General features: G+C 40.3%; 1 protein-coding gene across 1 annotated transcript in view; it reads right to left on the reverse strand.

Moving 5' to 3' along the window:
• TACR1 (tachykinin receptor 1) overlaps positions 1-22,349 on the reverse strand; it is a 164,073-nt gene extending 141,724 nt beyond the window's left edge. The window contains exon 1 of the mRNA XM_068978051.1: positions 21,961-22,349. Within this exon, the coding sequence (XP_068834152.1) occupies positions 21,961-22,349 (389 nt within the window). The remainder of the gene's footprint in view (positions 1-21,960) is intronic.
• Between the last annotated feature and the right edge of the window lie 946 nt (positions 22,350-23,295).

Below are 23,295 nucleotides of genomic sequence, written 5' to 3' on the forward strand. Positions count from 1 at the left end.
ATTACTTTTCCAACAAAGGTCCATCTGGTCAAAGCTATGGTTTTTCCAGTAGTCATATATGGATGTGAGAGTTGGACTATAAGAAAGCTGAGTGCCAAATAATTGATGCTTTTGAATTGTGGTGTTGGAGAAGACTTTTGAGAGTCCCTTGGATAGCAAGGAGATCCAACCAGTCCATCCTAAAGGAGATCAGTCTTGAGTGTTCATTGGAAGGACTGATGCTGAAGCTGAAACTCCAATACTTTGGCCACCTGATGTGAAGAACTGACTTATTTGCAAAGACTCTGATGCTGGGAAAGACTGAAGGCAGGAGGAGAAGGGGACGACAGAGGATGAGATGGTTGGATGGAATCACCAACTCAATGGACATGAGTTTGAGTAAACTCTGGGAGTTGGCGATGGACAGGGAGGCCTGGTGTGCTGCAATTCATGGGATCACAAAGAGTCAGATGCGACTGAGCGACTGAACTGAACTGAACTGAACGGCCCCTACACTGGACTAATCTATAGAGAGGACTGCCGACCTGAATTCACCTTAAAACAATGCCCTAATGGAGGAAACTGCACTCTACTAGGACAAGAAGATGATACCAGAAGTAGACAGCTTGCCCAAGATCCTTGACATGACTCGTATGATCATTTATAATGTTTTCTTGACTTCTTGGATCATTGCACATGAATAAAATGTTTTTCTATCATAGGCACGTTCCCATGCTAGTTTTAGAAATCAAACCAATTGTTGGGTTTGTGGCCAATTACCTGTGTCTAGTTCTGTGTTATCTTCGTGAATTTCTCTGCTCAAAGGCTCTAATTGATTGGCCCTAAGGAAATTTACTTTAAAATGAAAAGTATAGTTATGTCCAGGTTACTATTGATATTCCTCTCACCTGGCAAATTCATAATACCTGCTCTGACCCTGGGCATAGATTTAGTTTTCTCTTAGGGTCATTCAAACTCAGTGACAAGCTAAGTCTCAATCCAAAACTGTAACCTCTCATCTATTAAAAAGAAAACTGCCACAACTATGGGATGGATTTATGTAGATAACACCAAGTTATGGTAATTTAAGTTTAAAGCCTCCTCTATGTTGGGAACAATTAAATCATACTAAAGATAATCAGTCTAACAACACTAGGAAACTGGGCCATGTGCCTTATAGACAATGCCAATATATAATTGCCCTGGAATATAAGTATTGGTACAGAACAGACTAAGTCAGATGGCTTGGGATATTACTGGACTGCACCTAATGAAGTTTTTGGCTTAACTGTCACTTAAGACTCTACTAATACTGCTAGCCTATGTTATTTGCAGTTCATCTGTTTCACAGATTGCTGTTTCTGACACTGCCAAGTGTATGACTGTGTCTCCAACAAAATAATACATAGCTCCATATGAGATGGATGATGGTAACAGTGTAACTCTAGATATGGGAAGAAGAGGAAATGCTTTCCTGGACCAAGCGGCTAGTGAGACAGGTGGTCCAAAGAATTTTGGATACTGTTTTAATGCTTAATCCGGTAACAGCACATTGAGTGGCCTATCAGCAAAATCTTTGCCAGACCTGAGAATGAGCATTCTCAGCTCCATGGGATGAAATAGTCATGAAATGCCACCTCAAAAAAATTCATGGTCAAGTTTATGACCAAGAAGGGGCTCTGCTGACTGGAAATTGGCACTTGCCACTGACCTCTACCAAGATAAATTCATGACCACTGAAGTTGCTGACCTTCAGCACACCTGCAAGGAGCTCAGGACAGAAATCAGGAATGAGGCACTCTGTGCTCTGGGAAAAGCTGACAGGACAGGCCTTCAGATAGGTATTTTGAGGGAAATAATTATAGAAGTCCCAATTCTTGCATCTTTTCATACCTAGAAAAACACTAACATTGTTAACTGTGACATCTGCTTTGGCTATTAAGAAGAATATTGCAATTAAAAGTCAAAATAGAGTAGCTATGGTTCAGACATCCAAGAAAATAACTAGGTGACACTATAGATGCAATTTCAGACTAGTTCTTGTAGCTTTCTGAGTGATACCAACTTGGATGCTTCCAGACATTCTCAAAACAATGTCTGTGCTGGCAGCTAGTAACTACAACCTTACTTTTTATAAAACTAGGCAACTGGTTACCCAGCTGTCAACTGCCTGGACCTGAAATGCCAGGTCCAGATTGGATTTCAGGCTTATTCTTCTGAAAAGAAATGAGATATATTTTGTCTATTAAAATTCCAGTTGTCTCTCTATCTATGTCTCATTGGGTCTCTTTAACACCAAAATGGCAGACCAAGAGACTCAGAGTTTGATCATACAAGATTCAGATCTAGGACTTGGAACTCAGAAATACTTTCTTTTTTAAAAAAAGTTATTATTATTATTTTCTACTTTACAATATTGTATTGGTTTTGCCACACATCAACATGAATCCACCACGGGTGTACATGTGTTCCCAGAGAACAGACACTGAATCGAAAGTATTTCTGACCCTGTATGCGAGTCAGAAATACTTTCGATTCAGTGTCTGTTCTCCATATTGAGGCAGCACTATGTCCCATTTTGAAAGAAAGTTACTGGAGCCATAGTTGCCTGGTTCCCTGAATTAAAACTAAGCAGGACTCTGTGGGGCTTTGAAGTACAGATCCTTTCTGTTTCTTGTCTGTAGAATATAAGCTTCATTCAGCCTCCTTGACCTTCCCTGAGTTCCAAAGGGAAAATTCAAACACTTGCTAATCCGGAAAGGGAAGGAATACAGAAACATACAAAAGAAGAGTCACGTGATGGTTCAGCCTTGGGGCTGGGTCTTGGTTTCTTCTCAAGAAATACATATAACAAAATCTTTGAGTTCTCCTGCAGGACTATAGCAACCCACTCCAGTACTCTTGTCTGGAAAACCCCATGGACGGAGGAGCCTGGTAGGCTGCAGTCCATGGGGTCGCTAAGAGTCGGACACGACCGAGTGACTTCACTTTCACTTTTCACTTTCATTCATTGGAGAAGGAAATGGCAACCCACTCCAGTGTTCTTGCCTGGAGAATCCCAGGGATGGGGGAGCCTGGTGAGCTGCCATCTATGGGTCGCACAGAGTTGGATACGACTGAAGCGACATAGCAGAAGCAGCAGCGGGACTAGGACCCCCACCCAGGTGGAGGATGGTAACTTCAGGCCAAGCCCAAGATCCTTGGAGCAGCACCCTGTTGCCTCACCACCAACCAATCATAAGAAACTCACACACCTTGCAGCCCTCACCCCAAATTTTGCCTTCGTTTTCTGGGAACCAGTGATGACCATCCTGTTAGGTCTCCTGTTTGACCCCTGTTAGGGCCCAACAGTTTCAGGCTAAATTGCTGTTACTACAAGGGTGGAGGCTGGTTTCAGATACAGAATACCTCAACTTAGATCAAGTAAAGAGAGACTTCTACTCTGTTAGGCAGGACTACGCCCATGCACAGCAGGAAGAAGTTACAGAAGAAAGAGACCACTGCCCCAATTCCCAAGAAGTATCTTGAGTATGAAGTCTCTTGGGAGGAGTTGTTAGGGGAAGCACACTGACTGCCCACCCTGGCCAGGTGCCATGGTAACCATTTACATGAGTTGTTTTATGACAGGAGGTCCTGCAATAGTATCATATGAATAAAACAAGGCATATAAATCTGTGTCTCAGAAAATATTAACCAAACATGCTAAAGGAAATCAATAGTTACCTGAACCATACGAAGTAAGTAAAAACTAGGACCTAACATGCAAAGACTAATAAAAATAAAATAGTGATTGTGCTCTAGGCTTAATTTGTAAACAAAGAAGGTCTTTGCTGAATGCCTTATACAAACCTTTGAAGGCATGACAAAGTAAACTCTAAAATTGTAGAACATAGAACTTACAAAATTAATTTCAGTTTAATTAGAAATCTTGTCACTGATAAAATCTTTTAGTATCTTTTGGGTGACAGAGCTGTTCTTTGGGGAACTAAAAGCAACTGGCTTTCTCTTGCGAATCTCTACAAACCAGAGTGATAACAGGCCACAAGGACCTGAGATTAAGCCTAATTAGCTCAAACAGATAAGACCTAAAAGCAAAGACAGAAAGTACCAGTTTAAAATTCAAACTTCTGGGATGCTCCCTGAGCCAATCCTTACAGATAGTAAGCCTTAGTCATCTGAGCAAGCGACTTTCATGTATTCCAACTGTCTGTAAACTTCTACTGTATAATTGTAAAATCCCTTACAATTATACAGTAGACATGACAGATTCAAGGGATTAGATCTGATAAAGTACCTGAAGAACTGTGGACAGATGTTCATAATATTGTACAGGAGATGGCGATTAAAACCATCCCCAAGAAAAAGAAATGCAAAAAGGCAAAATGGTTGTCTGAGGAGGCCTTACAAATAGCTGAGAAAAGAAGAGAAAAGAAAAAGTGACAGTCGCTTAGTCGTGTCTGACTCTTTGTGACCGCGTGGACTATACAGTCCATGGAATTCTCCAGGCCAGAATACTAGAGTGGGTAGAGCCTTTCCCTTCTCCAGGGGATCTTCCCAACACAGGGATCGAACCCAGGTCTCCTACATTGTAGCTGGATTCTTTACCAGCTGAGTCACAAGGGAAACCCAAGAATATTGGAGTGGATAGGCTGACCCTTCTCCGGGGGATCTTCCTGACCCAGAAATTGAACCGGGGTCTTCTGCAATTGCAGGCAGATTCTTTACCCACCGAGCTAAGAAAAGAAGAGAAGCAAAAGGGAAAGATACACCCATCTGAATGCAGAGTTCCAAAGAATAGCAAGGAAAGATAAGAAAGACTTCCTAAGTGAACAATGCAAGAAATAGAGGAAAACGATAGAATGGGGAAGACTAGGAATCTCTTCAAGTTTACAATACCTAATTCATAACTCTTTTTTTTTAAGTGAAGTCATGAGATCTCTAGTTTTGCCTGTTTGTGTCTGTGTACACATTATACATATGCAATAACCCTACCTTGAAAAGTATTATCAAAACTGAATTTTATAAAAGGCTCTTTTCAATTAAAAAGTAAATGCTCACAAATTAAATGTAAAGAAACCTGCCTAAAGAAATTTCAGGTTCACGTAAACTCAGAAATTCTCAAAATTAACTTGATACCTGGTATTAATGTTTAAGTTGGTGAATCTAATTGATATAGTCATCTTTAAAGTAATCAAAATTAGGTATACTACTTTACTGTACCTAGATTTAATAAATAAGACCTTATTATATCTGTTGCAAGAAAAATAACTTGCTTTGATAAAACTTCAAATGTAAATGAGATAAGAGATTTGGGGTAAACCATTAAATAACTGTATTTTAGAAATGTCTGCTTAAGATGATCTTTCCAGGTACTTTGTAACCTTAGGTTCTAGAGTTATGTTAATTTAAGCGATGGAAGTTTATTAACTGGCTAGAAGATACTGAAATATCAATTACTAAACAGAGAAATTAAGCTATTTAGGAATATAAATGAAAATATTTGGTGTTAGCCTGAGTTGTTCTTCTCTATCAGAAAGCAAGTGTTTTAAGAAATTATCACTGATATCTATGCTTACCAATCTATAGAATGCAAATGTAAAAAAGAGTTCATAATTGCTTACTTCTTAGCTTTGATTAAAAATTAGGGTCTTAAGAGTTGAAGATTCTAATTTAAACATATAATAAAAGCTAGTGGAATAACAGACATTGCAGTGTACAGTAAGAGACTGAAAATGTTTACTGAAAGTGTATATTTTCAGTAAAGAAGGCATGAGGAATGAATGGATATTTTAGTGAGAAAAAAGAATGATCTGGTTGATTTTATTTGGATGGAAAATGAGAGACAGGCTGGATACAGAAAATGAGGAGGAGGAAAAAGTTTCATACATGGTCAGGATTACTAAATTTAGATTAGAGTTAACTAAGTTAATGGATTTTGTTAAGTAAGCTAATGTAAGACTGGAATTTGATTTCTATGTGTTAGAAGTGCTCCCCTTTGATAAGATATTGTGTGAATTTCTGTGCCCTCGAATGATTCACATTTGTTTTCTTTTAAACATTTTGTGGCTTTGGTTAAAAAAGTATTGTTTCAGTGACCTATGACCCTGTTTTGTTTTAAAACCTTTTTGATAGTCCCAAGTATCAAAATCCGGAGAAGGCGATGGCACCCTCACTCCAGTACTCTTGCCTGAAAAATCCCATGGACGGAGGAGCCTGGTGGGCTGCAGTCCATGGGGTCACGAAGAGTCGGACACGACTGAGCGACTTCACTTTCACTTTTCACTTTCACGCATTGGAGAAGGAAATGGCAACCCACTCCACTGTTCTTGTCTGGAGAATCCCAGGGACAGGGAAGCCTGGTGGGCTGCTGTCTATGGGGTCGCACAGAGTCGGACACGACTGAAGCGACTTAGCACCAGCAGCAGCAGCAGTATCAAAATCTAACTAAAGCTATTTTAACCTCCAGCTAACTCTGGGATGCTTCAAGGAAACATCTCTGAGACATCTCAGAGAGGAATGTTTAAGTTTATTTGGTATTTTAAATTCATAAACATTGCCAAATGATTGGAGGTGAACTTTAGGCTATAGTGTATGGATAAAATGTCATTAATATAGATATTTCAGAATTTATATATAATATATGTTATCAGTCCTAATTCTAGTTGTTAACATAAAATGTTGTTTGTTGCTGTTATTCAGTTGCTAAGTCATGTACAACTCTTTGCCACCCTCTGAACTGAAGCACACTGGACTCCTTTGTCCCCCGCTATCTCCCAGAGTTTGCTCGAATTCATGTCCATCGAGTCAGTGATGCTATCTATTCATCTCATCCTCTGCCACTCCCTTCTCCTTTTGCCTTCAGTCTTTCCCAACATCAGGATCTTTTCCAGTGAGTTGGCTCTTCCCATCAGGTGGCCAAAGTACTGAAGCTTTAGCTTCAACATCAGTGCTTCCAATGAATATTCAGGGTTGATTTCCTTTAACAGTGACTGGTTTGATCTCCTTGAAGCTTAAGGGACTCTCAGGAGTTTTCTCCAGCACCACAATTTGAAAGCACCAATTCCTCAGTGCTCAGCCTTCTTTATGGTCCAACTCTCACATCCATACATGACTACTGGAAAAACCATAGCCTTGACTATACAGACATTTGTCAGCAAAGTGAAGTCTTTGCTTTTTAATGCACTGTCTAGATTTGTCGTAGCTTTCCTCCCAAGCAGCAAACTCTTTTAATTTCATGGTTGCAGTCACCATCTGCAGTGATTTAAACCCAAGAAAATAAATCTGTCACTATTACCACTTTTTTCCCTTTCTATTTGCCATGAAGTGATGGGACTGGATGCCATGATCTTAGTTGTTTTTTTGTTTGTTTGTTTGTTTATATTGAGTTTTAAGCCAGTTTTTTCACTCTTTGCTACATGTTATGGAAATATCCAAATTTCCTGCTCATCAAATCTCTAGCCATGCTATTTTAAGTTTTGTCCTTTATAGACAATTATTTTATACTGATGCTGTTACAAAAATGAAGATTTTCAAGAAGACTCATAAAAAGAACTTTCTAAGCAAATATAAGTTTCTGATAGTCTCTAGAAAATACCACTGAACTGACAAATACCACTGACAAAATTCTAATAGAAAACTTGATTACTTCATCTAGATCAACAGGATCAACATGCAACTGAATGAACTGATGAATATGATTTATAACTTTGTGACTTTGGAAAATATACTAGCTTGAATCTTCATTTTTCATAAAAACCTTTTCTCTTATGCTATGACTTACAACAAATTGATAAAGTATGCCTTTGTAAACAAAGATGAAAAACTTATCTTTTTCTCTCTACCTGTTCCTGCCAGAATTTGGCTTCTCCAATTGGCTCTCCTATGGCCTCGATGGTTTACTGCAACTGGATTAGTTAGTCATTCTAGTCATTGTTCTAACTTGTTCTTTATTTTCAAGTTGTTTATGCTTTTGTTTCCCTGCTACACTATGACTTTGCCAATGTTACTAGCTACATTACTTATATCCTGCCTATTTTATGAAATTATTGTCTCTTACAGTACCCAGTGTGTAAGCAGGATAATAATGATAACTAGGTGACTTGAAGCAGTTGATTAGATATGTAGTTCTGTACGAGATCAATGATTGTAACAATGTAACTCTAGATATGGGAAGAAGCAACAAAAATGAATATTTTCCTGAAACTAATAAGGACAAGCAGCCCAGAGAATTTTGAATACTGCTTTATGGACTAAACCAGTAACAGAGCATTGAGTGTCCTGTCAATGAAATCACCAGATTTGGGAATGAGCATTCCTAGTACCATGGGACAAAATTGTCATGAAATGCTCCCCAAACTATGGTCAAATATATGACCCAGAAGAGGCTCTTCCAACTGGAAACTGGCATTCACCATCTACCTCTACAAAGATTAAATGATGGTCACTACATCTACCAACCATGAATACCCCTTGAAAGGATTTCCGGGTGGAGATCAGGAATGAGGCCGTCTATGCTCTGGAAAAACTGGTAGAACAGGCCTTCAGAAAGATACTTTTAAGAGAAGATTTTATGGGCTCTGGTTCTTACATCTTCTCATACCTATAGAAATACTAACATCAACAACAGTGATGGCTGCTTTGGCTAGTAAGGGGAAAATTACTATTAAAAGTCAAAATAGAGTGTTGTTCAGACATCTAAGGAAATAAATAGGTGACACTATGGTGTGATTTCAGACAAGACCTTGTATTGTTAAGAACCTGAGTTTTCCGAGCTGTGTCAGACTTGGAATGCCATCAGGCATTCTCAAAGCAATGTCTGCTAGCAGCTGGTGACTACAATCTTACCTTTGAAAGGTTTTCCCATGTAAATCTTTTATGTTTAGATGATGAAGTTGCTTTAGATCATATGTTAGCAAAAAGGAAAAAACACATATGTAGTGACCAATAGCCACATTAAAGGTTAAAACCTACTTAGATAAACCTAGACAACTGGCTACATCTCCTCAAAGTGTTAAGTCTAGATTAGGAATCAGGCCTATTTTCCTAAAAAGAAATAAGATCTATTTTGTCTATTAATATCTGGTTGTCCCTCCTCCAACTACTGATCCCAAATGTCTCCACTTGTTTGTACAGGATAACCCAAATACTGACTCTATTGTGACAATAATCAAAATTGTTATCAAATGTAACTTGGTTATTACTCTTTCTCTGGCCCCTAACTAGTTGCAATAATTCTTTTACTGATCATTGGCCTCTGTCTTTTTTTAAACCACTTGTTAAGTTTTGTCTCCTTCAGACTACAACAGATTCAATTCAAGGTAACAATGATGCAGACACTACAGCCACTCCTCAGAACAGATCCTGTAGGAATAGCTAAAACCCACCCTGCAGCCCCTTAATGAACAGGGCAAGAATTCCATGACCCCACCTGGGTAGGGTCTATGAATCATGTGCCAGCCTGAAGAAGCTACAGAAGATAGACTATTGTCCCTCGTCCTCCCAATAAAGATTTCTTGGGATTCAAATAGGGAAATTTGAAGTATGAGATAGATGAGTCCCTGGGCCCGAGAGCTGGTGATCATCAAATGAGCAAAATTCAGGTTCTGTCCTCAGCCAAGCAAGAATGATACCTATTTCCCCTCCTGCATTGATATGGAGGGGAAATAACAGAGGGAAACTAACAGAGGGAATTTGCTGCAGTGAAATAGAAAAAAAGAGGAATGAGTTTTTCTTTTGTTTCTTTCCCTTTCCTGAGAACAAAGAAGATATAGAGAACAGTAAGCAGGCCTGGTCACTTCTTGTTTTTACTTTAACTATGGCACCCCACTCCAGAACTCTTGCCTGGAAAATCCCATGGACGGAGGAGCCTGGTGGCCTGCAGTCCATGGGGTCGTGAAGAGTCAGACACGACTGAGTGACTTCACTTTCACTTTTCACTTTTCACTTTCATGCATTGGAGAAAGAAATGGCAACCCACTCCAGTGTTCTTGCCTGGAGAATCCCAGGGACAGCAGAGCCTGGTGGGCTGCCGTCCATGGGGTCGCACAGAGTCGGACACGACTGAAGCGACTTAGCAGCAGCAGCAGCAATCTGTAGTCTGCAACTAAGTTTGCTTTTCTCAAAACCAACCTGCTACTATATAAACTACTACCAGCACCTATCACCTCCCTAACTCTGCATGAGTTATATCCTGCACCTATTACCCTTTAACTCTATGCTAATTACATCCTGTACCTGGTGCTTACCTTTACGGCAGCTTTCCCTTGTAGTTTTCTTTCTTTTTTTTTCATTTCAGAAAGAAAGCCATAGTACAGTATACCAGAGGAAGACAAACTCAATTACTGGGTTCCCTGAGGCCAGCTATGACTTCTGAAACAAAACAAGAAGAATGCAAGACTTTCATTACGTTGAGCCTATCATTTACTCTAAGACCATGAGGCCCAGGCTATAACCCATCTCTCAGCTCTCAGAGGAGGCAGGGCACAGTTCCTGAGGCACTAGCCTTCTGTGATCTCTCCCCTACTGGTTGAAGATTTAAGTCATCTTTCTATTTCTTCCAAATTCTGTCTCTCTATTTTTTATTCAACTTTAGAGGCAGAGAAAGCCAAGGTTTTGGTGGCAACAACACTACAGTTGAATGAACCCCAAGGAAACCTCCCATTAGTCCCCAACATGATATATACACGTAGATATGCATGTTCCATGGGCTTCCCTGGTGGCTCAGTGGTGCAGAATCTGCCTGCCGATGCAGGAGATGCACGTTCAGTCCCTGGGTAGAGAAGATCCCCTGGAGAAGGGAATGGCTACTCACTTCAGTATTCTTGCCTGGAGAATTCCATTAACAGAGGAACCTGGCAGGCTACAGGCCACGGGATGGCAAAAGAGTCAGACATGACTTAGCAAGTAAACAACAAAATATGCCACATGTATATGTATATATATAAACACATACATCTTTTAAGACTGGAAAAAAACTTGCTGATGGGATTCTAATGGAAACAAAAGTTGAAGGTATAATAATTGGCACAAATAAAATGAAAATTTATATAAACTGGTATATTTAAATGGATTTATATAAGATGGTTACATCTCTTGTGCCTAATTATAATGTAGGATAAATATTATGAATCTCATTGGGGAATGCTTCCCGTGCCTGATATTATAAGACAGGGCGTATAAATCTGCCCCTTAACAACAATAATTAAACATACCAAAAGAAACCAACAGTGTTACCTGAACCCTCATAATATGAAATTAAAATTGAAAGCTCGTACTCGGGGGCTAATAAAGATAATATTAGTGATTTTAGCTCTGGGCTTAAGAAGGTCTTTGTTGAATGTCTTGTGCTAACTTTTGAAGGCATGATAAATCGAACCCTAACTTTGTAGCAAATAGAACCCTCGATTTGCAGTTTAGTTGAAAATTTTCTCATGAATATAAAAAAGAATTTTTTTTTAATATTGTTGGGCAAATCATTCTTTTAATATCATTTAGGTGGCAGACCAGTTCTGAGGGGGAAGTAAAACAACTGTCTTCGTCTTTGTCTTGCAAATCTCTGTAAATCAGAAATGCAAATACAGCAAATAACCTGAGACTGAGCCAGACCAGCTCAATCAGGTAAAACCTGAAACTGAAGGAAATAAAAGGAGGACAAAGTCTTTCAAAACTCAAAACTCACCAGCTGGAATTAAGATTGCCTGTAGAAATATCAACAACCTCACTACCACTTTAATGGCAGAAAGTGAAGAGGAACTAAGGAGCCTCTTGATGAAGGTGAAAGAAAAGAGTGAAAAGCTGGCTTAAAATTTAGTTAAAAATGAAGACCATGGCATCTGGTCCTACCACTTCATAGCAAATAGATTGGGAAAAAGCAGAAACAGTGTCAGATTTCACATTCTTGGCCTCCAAAATCAATGCGGATGGTGACTGCAGCCACAAAATTAAAAGACGCTGGCTCCTTGGAAGAAAAACTATGGCAAACTTAGACAGCATATTAAAAAGCAGAGATATTACTTTGTCAAAAAACGTTCCATATAGTCAAAGCTATGGTTTTACCAGTTGTCATGTACAGATATGAAAGGTGGACCAGAAGGAAGGCTGAGTGCTGAAGAACTGATGCTTTCCACCTGTGATACTAGAGAAGACGAGACTCCCTTGTACAGCAAGGAGATTAAACCAGTCTATCCTAAAGGAAATTAGCCCTGAATATTCATTGGAAGAATATTCATTGGAGCTGAAGCTCCAATACTTTGGCCACCTGATATGAAGAACTGACTCATTGGAAAAGACCCTAATGCTGGGAAAGACTGGGGACAAAAGGAGAAGGGATGACAGAGAATGAGATGGTTGGATGGTGTCACTGATTCAATGGACATGGGTTTGAGCAAACTCCAGGAGAAAGACTGGGAAGCCTGACTTGCTGCAGTTCATGCAGTCGCAGAGAGTCAAACATGACTTAGCAACAGAAAAACACCACCAAATGGAGCATTGGTCACAGGACAAGAGAAAGCTGATATTTAACACATGCAAACTAGATTTATAAGAAAACTTCCAAGACTGAGAAGTATTCAAAGGCAAAAGAAACACAACTTTAACAAATTGAATATCAGTGAAACACAGGCAGCAAGTTAACGTTTTTTGCTATGACCAGGTTCTCCCTCAAACATATAACACACAAATGAAGCTTAATGTGAAGGTGGTGTCTTTGGGACATGTAGGATGTGGGATGTGACGTGTAATTTTGGAGATGGTATAAAAGAAAATGATTTGTTTTTTCTGGGCTGTAACACAGTTGACTCTTGAACAACGCAGGGATTAGAGGCACCAACCCTTGAAAATCCACAGTATTATTTATAGCCTGCCCTCTATTCCTCCATATTTGTGGATTCAACCAACCCCTGATGGTGTAGAACTATATTATTTACTATTGAAAAAATTTGGGTATAAATGTACTCATGCAATTCAAACTCCTGTTGTCCAAGAGTCAGCTGTATATAATATCCAAATACTTGGCTTCTAGTAAAGAGTATGTGCATCTCCACAGATGGGAAGGATGCTGGATGGCATTTGGAAACAGGTTTGCTGACTCAATTAGAAGTAATTTATAGTTTATATTTATGGGGGGAGAGGGGAAGGATATAAATGTTTCATCTTGCTGCTGTTATACCTGATGTAGAAAGCATCCAAGAGGATGCTGTGACAGAATAATGGTGTGTCGTGGGTTATTAGAGATTGCAGCTTAGGAACTTTTCATGCAGTTCCATTCCTTTCCTTTTCCCTCTCTCCTTGCAACAATACTCCACTTTAATACTTTTATTAATGTCCTTTTCATGAGGTGGGAAAATTGAGGCCCAGAGAGGTGAAGTATCTTGCCCATATTCACATAGCTAGTAAGTGTAGAACACTGTTGGAACCTTTCCTACACTGAACTCCATTATCAAAAGTCAGATGTAAGGTTACGGAAAGACATTCATATGCGAAAGACATGAAATGCACTCCACGGAGAGTCCCAAATATTAAACGGGCAGTTCACACATTAACACTCACACTGAGGTTTATGTCACATGGCTGTTATTAAAGCATCTTTTCATCCCTGGGTTTCCTTATCCACAGAGCTTCGTAGTTCTCCTTCCGAAAGTTGGAAAGCCAGCTTCTAAAGGTGGAAAATCAGTTTCTAACGTAAGTCAGTTTCCCAGTCTGTCCTCAAGGTCTATGACTTTCTCAGGCCACTCTGCTGAAATGTTCCTGTGTCTCTGATGGCATTTTAATATGGTACAGTCTAGGTGTTCAACAAATACTGTAGATATAGAGCTTGGAGGGCTGGATGGAGGACAGATTTTGCTGGTCCTGCCTCAGGAAAGACAAGTAAAGCAGAAACAAGTAAACCACCCTCTTGCTAGCAAGGGTGTTGAAGAAAAAGCCAGTGGGATGGCAGTAGTTGGACCACAAAAGGGTCCATGAAATACTCAGAGTTTTCAGTATGCCTTGATAGATTGGCGCTAGAGGAGAAAGGATAAACACCTCTCTCAACCAAAGGTATTCTTCTGGGGGTGTAACACCTGTTGGGGACAGGGTGTGGGTTGGGAATCCAGTGGGGACCAGTCAAGTGAAGTCTGGAAGAGACAGGTGAATTAGAACGCGTAGTTATTCTTGAACAGGGGTTTGAAACCAAAAGTTTTCTATTTTGTAGCAAAACATCACGGTAGACAGAAATTTGGTCTGATTTTTCTTTTGCTTCAAGGTGTGCTTTGAAGTCTGTCTGATGTCTGGTTTTCAGATTTTGGTTGGTGTGTGCAGAAGAGAAGTACAGTCATATCAACTACTATATACACACTTTAATAACTTCCTATTCTGTGCCAGGTAGCAGAAAACCAGATAAAGCATTTCTGTTTTCATGGTGCTTGCAGTTTAGTGGGTGGGAGGGTGTGGGAAAGATCAACCAGTTACAGAGAGTTGCAGAAATGATATATGAATATCCTGCATGAATGACAGTAATACACAGGAGGGACACCTCACTAGGCCTGCAGAGTAAGGTCAGCTTCTTAGTGGAGGAAGCACCTGAACTAAGTCTAAGAAGACAAAGTCAAGAGGAAGCACGCCAGCCCTATAGCAGGTGGATCTGGACAAGGTAATGGTAATAGGGTGATGCTCAGTTCTGGGCATTATTTAAACTCTCAGTTAAAAGGACCACTGGGCTTCCCTGGTGCTTCAACCGGTAAAGAATCTGCCTGCAATGCGGGAGACCTGGGTTTCATCCTTGGGTTGGGAAGATCCCCTGGAGAAGGGAAAGGCTACCCACTCCAGTATTCTGGCCTGGAGAATTCCACGCACTGTATAGTCCATGGGGTCACAAAGAGTCGGACACGACTGAGCGACTTTGACTTGAGCAAATGGGAATAGCAAGTAGAGACTGAGGATGGAAAGATGAAGGAACTAGGGACAGTTAACCAAAATAGAGAAGCTTCAGGATGGATCTGTCAGAGAGACGGCCACAGGGAAGAGGCATTACATTAGTAAGGGCAGCCCCAAATCAGGCTGATTATTCCTTCAACAAAAGGAATGATTTTATAATGCTTCAAAATGGAATGAATTTAACAAATGAGACAACTTGAGTAAAATATTTAAGCAGAATTTGATCTTCTTACAATGATGTTGTCTAGAAGTTTGTGGGGTTGAATTATTATTTGAGTGAAAATTTGTTAAAAGGGCTCTAACATCCTCTCTGAAACAGTAGGACCCTTATATCACTTTCCTTAGACTATACAGAATTCAAAAGCCACCTTGAGCAGGAGCATACAGGCAGATGTCTAAGGCACATGAATGCAAATTGCATGGGTCTCCAAGTTGATAGGGAGTGGCGAGTATGAGGATGATGATAAAAGAAATTGTTTTTAATAATCTATCCAAAGTGGAAACAAAATCCCCATTGGTATCGAGGCTTAGATGAGACAGTATATTGGAGAACATGCACCATAAGGTATCATTATAAATTGTATTAATATAAAATCCTCTTTCTAGTTCCCAGGTGACAAACATGAATAAATCATTATGATAACCCCTAATCCAATGCTCTTGAAGTTTATTTAAAAAAACCCAAACTTCACACTGTTTTCTCTGTACTTTGCTGTTTGTTTCCTCTTCCCCTCCTCTTCCTTTTCTTTATTTTACTCTAAGCCTTTCCCACATTCCCAAGGGTAGACCATTCCTTTGTCTCCGAACTCCCTCTGCGTGGTACTAATTGCACTGGATTATAATGGTGTTCTAACTTTGTTGATAGTTGAAGATTGAGAGCAGATGGGCAAAGGCAATATTTTAGTGCATTAGCATCTGGTACATAGTAAGTGCTCAATAAAATTTGCTGAATGGACAAATGGATGAATAAGAGGCATTTCCCTCACTGCATCTAAGTTTATCCACCACCTCCCCCCCCACACACACACTCTTCATACTGTGCTGACACTGTCTCTAGCAGCTCACCCATGTTCTCTAATTGCCAAAACTAATGTCATCATCCTTGGATTCTAGTGACACTATAATTAATATAACCCATCATAACTCATCTCTCTTAATTTTTATCATTCCACATATTCTGATTATTCCACTAACTCTCTGTTTCTTATTTTTTCCCTTCTAATACCTGGTAGAATATTTCCATGAATTTTTGTCTTCTTTTCTGGAAACATATATATAGGTAAAAGAGATATTCTCTACTTTCAACTTTCCAGTAAGCCATCTGTTTAGAAAATTCCTAAATATAGATTTTGTTTCCCCAGGTTCTTATTCTCTAGCCCCACCTCTCAAATTGCTTGTTGGGCATTTCAAACTAATCATTATATTTTCACATAAAATCCAACAAAAACTATACTCATTTTCTTCTGACCAACTCTTCCATCCATTTCTTGATTCTCTTGTGAATTCACTCAAATTGAGTCAGCCTGTCATTCTCCCCAAATACTTTGCAACTTTTTACTTCCATATTGCTGTTGTATAGTTTGTTTTACCTAGAATATCACCTTTCTTTAACATCTTCTTTAAAAATCTTATCCAATCTTTAAGGCCCAAATCAGTTATCACCTTTTGAAGCCGTCCTTGATCATCACTGCTAGTTTACCTCTTGCCTCTTCACTCCTATAGAATTTGTACAATACTTATGAAACCTATCATATAACACCTTATGTTATAGTTACCTTTCAATCATTATGTATCATAAGCCCTTTGAAGGAAAGCATGAGGCCCTGATTCAGGAACCATGTACCTGGTGGCACCATCCCTTGATGGACTGGAGATCTTTGCCCAGTTTAACAGTGAGTGTTTCTCCCTTACAATCTTTATTCTACTATTTTCTAATTGAACAGCAGTAATAGTAGTCAAGTCTTGTGGTCCTATGATGTGCTTTTACATTGAAAATTGCTCTTTATTTTCCCCCAGTTGAACTCATATATGTTTCAACCCCCCCACCCCCACCAAAACAAGGGCTTTGACCATTCAGGACCCTGGGGGCTCCTATGAGTTGGGAGAGGATGTGGCAAGGGCAGTTGGGGCAACTCCAGAGTAGGTGGGCAGTAGACCTCTCCAGGAAAGGTCCTGCAGCCAAAATGATTCATCCAAGATGTAAAAAACTCAAGAAGGCCTGTATCAACCCTTATTCAAGATTCATGATTTGAAAAGAAAGGGTCAGTTACCATGGATGAACTTCTAGTGAATGAACATTCTCAGCGACACCTGGGTGCTTAGTCATGGACTGCAAGATTTGTCTAAATTTGAGGAAAGGGTCTTGGGATCTAAGACTTGCCTCTGGGTGTGATGGAGAAGGACTGGCCTGAGATATACAATGGGATCCAAGTCTGTCAACAAGGTGAGGTTCAAGGACAGACTGCAGGTCTAGCAGAGACTTGGGAAGCACGCTCTTTAGACTTGTAGCTGAGTGTGACTGGGACAGAGTGGGATGGATACCAGGGAATCAGTAACCAGAGTTTTGTTGTTTATGCATGTGTTGGTTCTTCTTGTAATCTCTCAGAGTTCATTCCCTCTTTTACCTTCAGTCATTACCCCTATATGAGGAACTATATTTTGGTCCTGAACAAATTTCATATTGTCCAGAGACCATCATCTTTTGGATGTTTTCTTTCACTCAAATACAATATATCTATTTAGACCCAGTCTGAGAAGTAAGCAACATTTACCTTTCATTCTCTGAAATTATAACAGCCCCTGCCAGGTAAAGAAACAGTGTTATCAGACCAGCACTTTTCTGAGCCTCTGGCTGCTGTGAGCTAGGTTCCAAGTCAGGTTCCTACTCACTTCTCTTGCCCCTCTTGTGGGGCTTAGGGATTGGATCCCCCCCCCTTCTTGGATGCTGCTCCACAAAACTGGAACCAGTCGTTACTGGCTCCTGAAGAGTGAAGGTGCCCCTCTCGGTGTCTTCCAGCTTCCGATTTCATGAAACATCACACACATACCTTTTAGTTTTTAAAATACGAAGGAATTTTAAAATTTTGTTTTGAGTGGGAGAAATTACAGAGTTTTAAAAAGAAAAATCCTTGGTATTTTTTGGAGTTTAATTAGTAAACCTAATATTATTTCGTATATTTGTCTCTGCAACCTTAAAAAATTCTAGGTAGCCATTGCCTTCAGTAAATGGGTATTCCTTCTGAAGGGACTCTCATTATCTTTCTCTGTCTCTCTCCCTTCACTCTATGGAAAGTTTACAGGAAAGATTCAAATCAGTTCCACAATCTGCAGCTGAAGTCTTTTTCTCTGCCTACACTTTGTTTCTAGAAGGAAATTTGGCAAAGTTTACCAAGACAGTTTGACCCAGCTCTTCCATTTTAAGGAGTTTATTCTATGAAAAGAACAAGGGATGCTCTCAGATTTCTGTCAAGGATATTAATTTCACAGTTACCTGTAATCATTAAAAATGGAAACAATATACATCTAAAAATAGAGGAATGATTAAATAAGTGATTATAGCTATGCAATATAATGCATCCTTCAAAAATCTTATTTTGGAAACAATTTCATGATTTGGAAAATGAAACAAAACAAAACACACATTAAAAAAACAACCGTTGAAACTGTTTTTATTATGATCCAAAATGTATATTGAATATGAGTGACTCTATGTGGCATAAGTAACACAGAAAAAGTAAGTATAAGCTAGCGTTCCAGACCTTTATCTAGTTTTCTGTATTGGAATGGTAGATTTTTTACACTTTTTAAAATGCAGGTCTTGGAAATACAGCCTTGAGGCCTTATTCCTAACTCTACCTCGAACATAGTTATAAACCCTGAGCATGCCATTGATAATGTTCTTCCAAATGTTTTTATAGGAGCATGTATTATTTTATTTGTTCATTCATTTAATCAATAAGCATATAGTGACTGTTAAGTACCAAGCACTCTTCTTCGTTCTGAGGAGATAAAGTAAACAAAACAGAAAAGACATGCTCCTTGCTCTGCCCAGGGTTTAGAATCCTTTAAAATTAGGAAAAAGCATTCTTTAAAATTTCATTTCATTTGGCCCAGTAATTTTATTTCTGGGAATCTACCCTACGGAAACAATCAAGGAAACAAAATAAAATTATCATACAGAATTAGTAGATTCTCAACAGTAGGGAGATGGTTAAAGTAATAATAGCATATTCATATAATGGAATAATATTAAGAGGAAGCCACTACCATTATGTTACTGAAGAGTGTTAATAACATGAGAAAATATTATTAATGTTTTCCATTAATATCAATGGAAAAAAATAACTTACCAAATTACCTAGAATCTTACTTCAATAATGTAGTGAAATAGTCATAAAAAGAGAAATTCAAATGTTAACAGGTGTTACTTTTGCATGGTGGAGTCGTGGGTGATTTGTCTTTTTGTGTCCATGTTCTTCAAGAACGAGGTTTAATTTTACAATCAGGAAAACCATGTTGTTTTCATTTTTTAAGATAACTCAAAGATTATCTGTTAAAAATTCAAGGAGCATACAAAAAGGTAATTTAACATTTCCTCCAAGTCTGCATTGCCATGGCGTAGTTAAAGAAGAGATCATTCATATGGAGGCCTCTTCCTTTCTAAAACATTCTAGGGAAAGAATGGATGACCATGCCTGTAGGGGAGCTAGATTCATTGGAGGGCCTAAGGGGATTAATTCACTGTGCTCAAGAGGCTGAGCAAGGAAAAACAGCAGGAGTGTTGGAGAACCTAGAGACACAGCCTTGAGGCAGCATCCCTAACTCTACTTGAACCCTAACCCTGAGCCAGCCGTCGATAACCCGCATACCAGGCACAAGTGGCATTTCTTGTTGTCATTTCCCTCAGCTCTGACACCAGAGATCTTCTGATCTTACTGAGGGTGTCACAGAGAGTCAGGGTCCTGTGTGTGGTTTGCCTAGAGACAAACAGTGGAGCCTGAGATGTCAGAGTCGAGGCAGCCAAAACCTGGCTCCTTTCACAACCCACTGTGAAGACTTTGACCCTGAGTCCTACCGCTCACCTTCTAAGCGCAAAGAGAAAGAGAAGTGCTATGGAACATGTCATTCCTGTATAAGCCAAGCAGGAGAGCTGTTTGCTGGGGCTCCATCAGCTACTGAATGCTTGGGCTCACACTGACTGCCGGGTCTCCCTTGAGCTCACAAGTACCCAGTGAAGTAAAAATATCAACGTTCCCTCTAAGTTAGGGATAATCAAGATAGCATGTGTAAAGCTGAAATGGCATCAGGCTTCACTGCACATAAAATCAGTTATACATCATGCTGTGAGTTTTCTAAGTTTAAGAGGACTGAGAAGTTAAAGGAGCAAGTCACTGCAGAAAGACTTACAGGTGTACCTGATATCCAGCAAAACAAATACCTAAAAACCAGAGTAGCATAAGAGAGAAATTCTCAAAAAAAATTCATTTCAGTACCACTTTGAGTAATTGGTTTCTCTTCTATATTTAACATATAAATTGACTCACCAAACTTATTTTACACATTACATGTTATAAGCACAAAAGAGTTGCATAAAGGGAACTTAAAAATCAGCATTTGGATATCACTGCAAAAGAAACATAGTTTTCTCTGATTTAAAAAGAGATTTGGCTATAGAATCTGCTCAAATCAATTACAAATTTTATGCAAAAGAGTTCAATAATTTTGGGGAAAAAATTTTGAATCTTTTCTCTTAGCTTCTTCTTTGGGTTTCTCATATTTATTTATCTCAGCAAGGCCATCAGAAGCACCCATTTCAAAATCACAGTGGCAGGTGTTTCAAACATACCTCCACATCCTAGGTAAACATTTAACACTTGTAAACCTATAGAAATACACATTAGAGACCTAGGGCACTCACAAAAAGTCAATACAACCAGAGCTATGCTCTAATAATTAGTTTCCATCATGCCACCTTGGGACCCACTTGAAAATGCCAACATTTTCACTATTAATCAGCTTCAGGAACCCCAGCCTGTTGGATTCAGGAAAGAGCTCTCAATTGCCTTAGATTGCCTTTGCCAAGCATGTTTCTCTATGGATACAGACAGACTAAAAACATTGACCTTACATGGCAAGAGAAATTTTGAAAAACTCCTGGATCCCTATATGTGGAGTTCCTTAAGAACAACATAGCTGCCTCTCATTCCTGAATGAGAACTCCTAGCAGGATAGACAGAGCTTAATTAGGATTCTGCATTTTATGATTCTAATGAAATGCTCTTAACATCCAAATAATATTAGAGGGGTGAGATGGAAGCAGAAAGCCCCTGAATCTTCAGGAAAAAGTGAAAATGAGGAATTTTGCCTACATGTACTCAAAACTGGAAAGCATCCAAAGGCTGAACAGCAGAAGAGCAGCGCTGCAGGGATTCACAGTACCCTAGTCAGGCACCAAACCCTTGGCTACACCCTAGGTATCCCCTTTAGGCTGTAAAGGCAGAGGAGAGAAGGAATACATGGAAAGAAGCAAAGCAGGAGTTGAAAGGAAAAATGTCAGGGAGATGAGTGGAGAAGGGGAAAAAAAGAGTTAAATGAAGAAAAAAAAGGGGGGGATGTTTCTAGGCGGCTCAGTGGTAAAGAATCCACCTGCCAATGCAGGAGACGCAAGTTCACTCCCTATGTGGGAAAGATCCCCTGGAGAAGAGAATGGCAACCCACTTCGGTATTCTTGCCTGGAAAATCCCATGGACAGAGGGGCCTGGCAGGCTACAGTCCATGGGGTTGCAAAGAGTTGGACACGACTGAGTGATTGTACACACATATGTACATGTAATGGAAAGGAGAAAGAAAAATGGAAAGGAGTAGAAAAGGAAAGAGAGATAGAAAAGAAAAGCATCAGATAAGATTAAAATCCCCCATCAATAACCGACTCGGCTAGCTGTCAGTACAAATCCAGGGGTACAAGTGGTCAGTCTCCACCTTGAACCATGCACTATTCCACCCTGAAGCTCCATAGCAATGCTATCTTCCTTTAAAGATACTTTTCCCTTTTTCCACAAAGGTCAAGCTCACCTATCGAAGGCCACAGCCGTCATGGAGTAAATACTGGCAAAGACAGCAGCAATGGGGAAGAAGTTGTGGAATTTGCAGTAGAAGAGGCCATAGTACCACTCATTGTGGACCGCGTAGGTGAAGTTCACCACTGTATTGAATGCAGCCATGGAGGCCTCTGCGAAGGCCAGGTTCACCAGGAAGTAATTAGTAACTGTCCTCATTCTCTTGTGGGCCAAGATGATCCACATAACCACCACGTTGCCCACCACGGAGGTCACCACGATGACTGTGTAGGCAGCTGCCCAAAGGACAATTTGCCAGGCCGGCTGCACAAATTGGTTAGGCTCCGAGATATTGGTGGAGATGTTTGGGAAGAGGTCTGAGTCCACTGGGAGGACGTTATCCATTCTTCTGCTAAGTGATTAAGCCCTCCTCTCTATACACACACAGACCCTTTTGCAGCAGGGTCCTGAGCCAGCACCTGAGGTCAAAAAGCCCTGTTTAACACAGACGGGAGGGCTCGTAGGCTCTTTCTGGGCAGAACCCCTTCTTTACAAGAAGACTTGACGCTCAAATAAAACCTTCTAGATGCGCTGTATATCCTTGGCTTTGAATTCCTCCACTTTTAAGCTTCAGGAAGCACTTGAGTTCTGTAATCTGCAAACAGCGTTTCTCCTGCGTTGAGCTGGAACAGAGAAAGAAATTCCACGGGTCACGGTTCCAGAAAGCAGGAGACACCCCCCCACCTTACTGCACCTGCTGCTCCTTGCAAGTGCTGTTCTTCCTGCCTGCAGCGAGAAAGGCAAAGCCCTATGCTGCGTGAGGACTTGGGGGCGAGGTATTAGTCACAGCACGACCTGTAAAAGTCAGAGTCTATGGCCGGGATTCTGGGGCCCTGGGTCCAGCTGGAGATTTTTTCCTCTGCTTTCATTACCGCCGCCGCCGCTGCCGCCGCCGCCGCCTGCAGCTTTGCAGGCGCCTCTTGGCTCAAGTCCTGCTCAGCTTGGGAGTTAGCAGAACCTTGGCAGGCTGCGCCCGAGGTCTTTATAACAGGCTGTAGCGACGTCACCGAGAAGGGGCAGTACCTGGGCTGCGTACTCGCCAGCCCTCTTTCACAGGGCCGCAGCTGCACTATCTGTTGACAGCCGGCTCACTGCACCATCACAGCCACCAAGCCTTTTGCTGCTACCTGCTGTGGGAGTCTGCAAACCGTGCGTGCTCCCAACACAATCCTGGAGGGGGCGCTAGCTAGGTCGCCTTGGAGTAACTGCGCCAGATGGGGTCCGCAGCTGCAAGCACAGATGAACCAAAGGGGAAAAGAAGGATTTGGGAAGGAGCTGCAGGGATGGACAC

The sequence above is a fragment of the Capricornis sumatraensis genome, chromosome 1 (genome assembly GCF_032405125.1).
Source record: "Capricornis sumatraensis isolate serow.1 chromosome 1, serow.2, whole genome shotgun sequence".
In the NCBI taxonomy this organism is placed as follows: domain Eukaryota; kingdom Metazoa; phylum Chordata; class Mammalia; order Artiodactyla; family Bovidae; genus Capricornis; species Capricornis sumatraensis.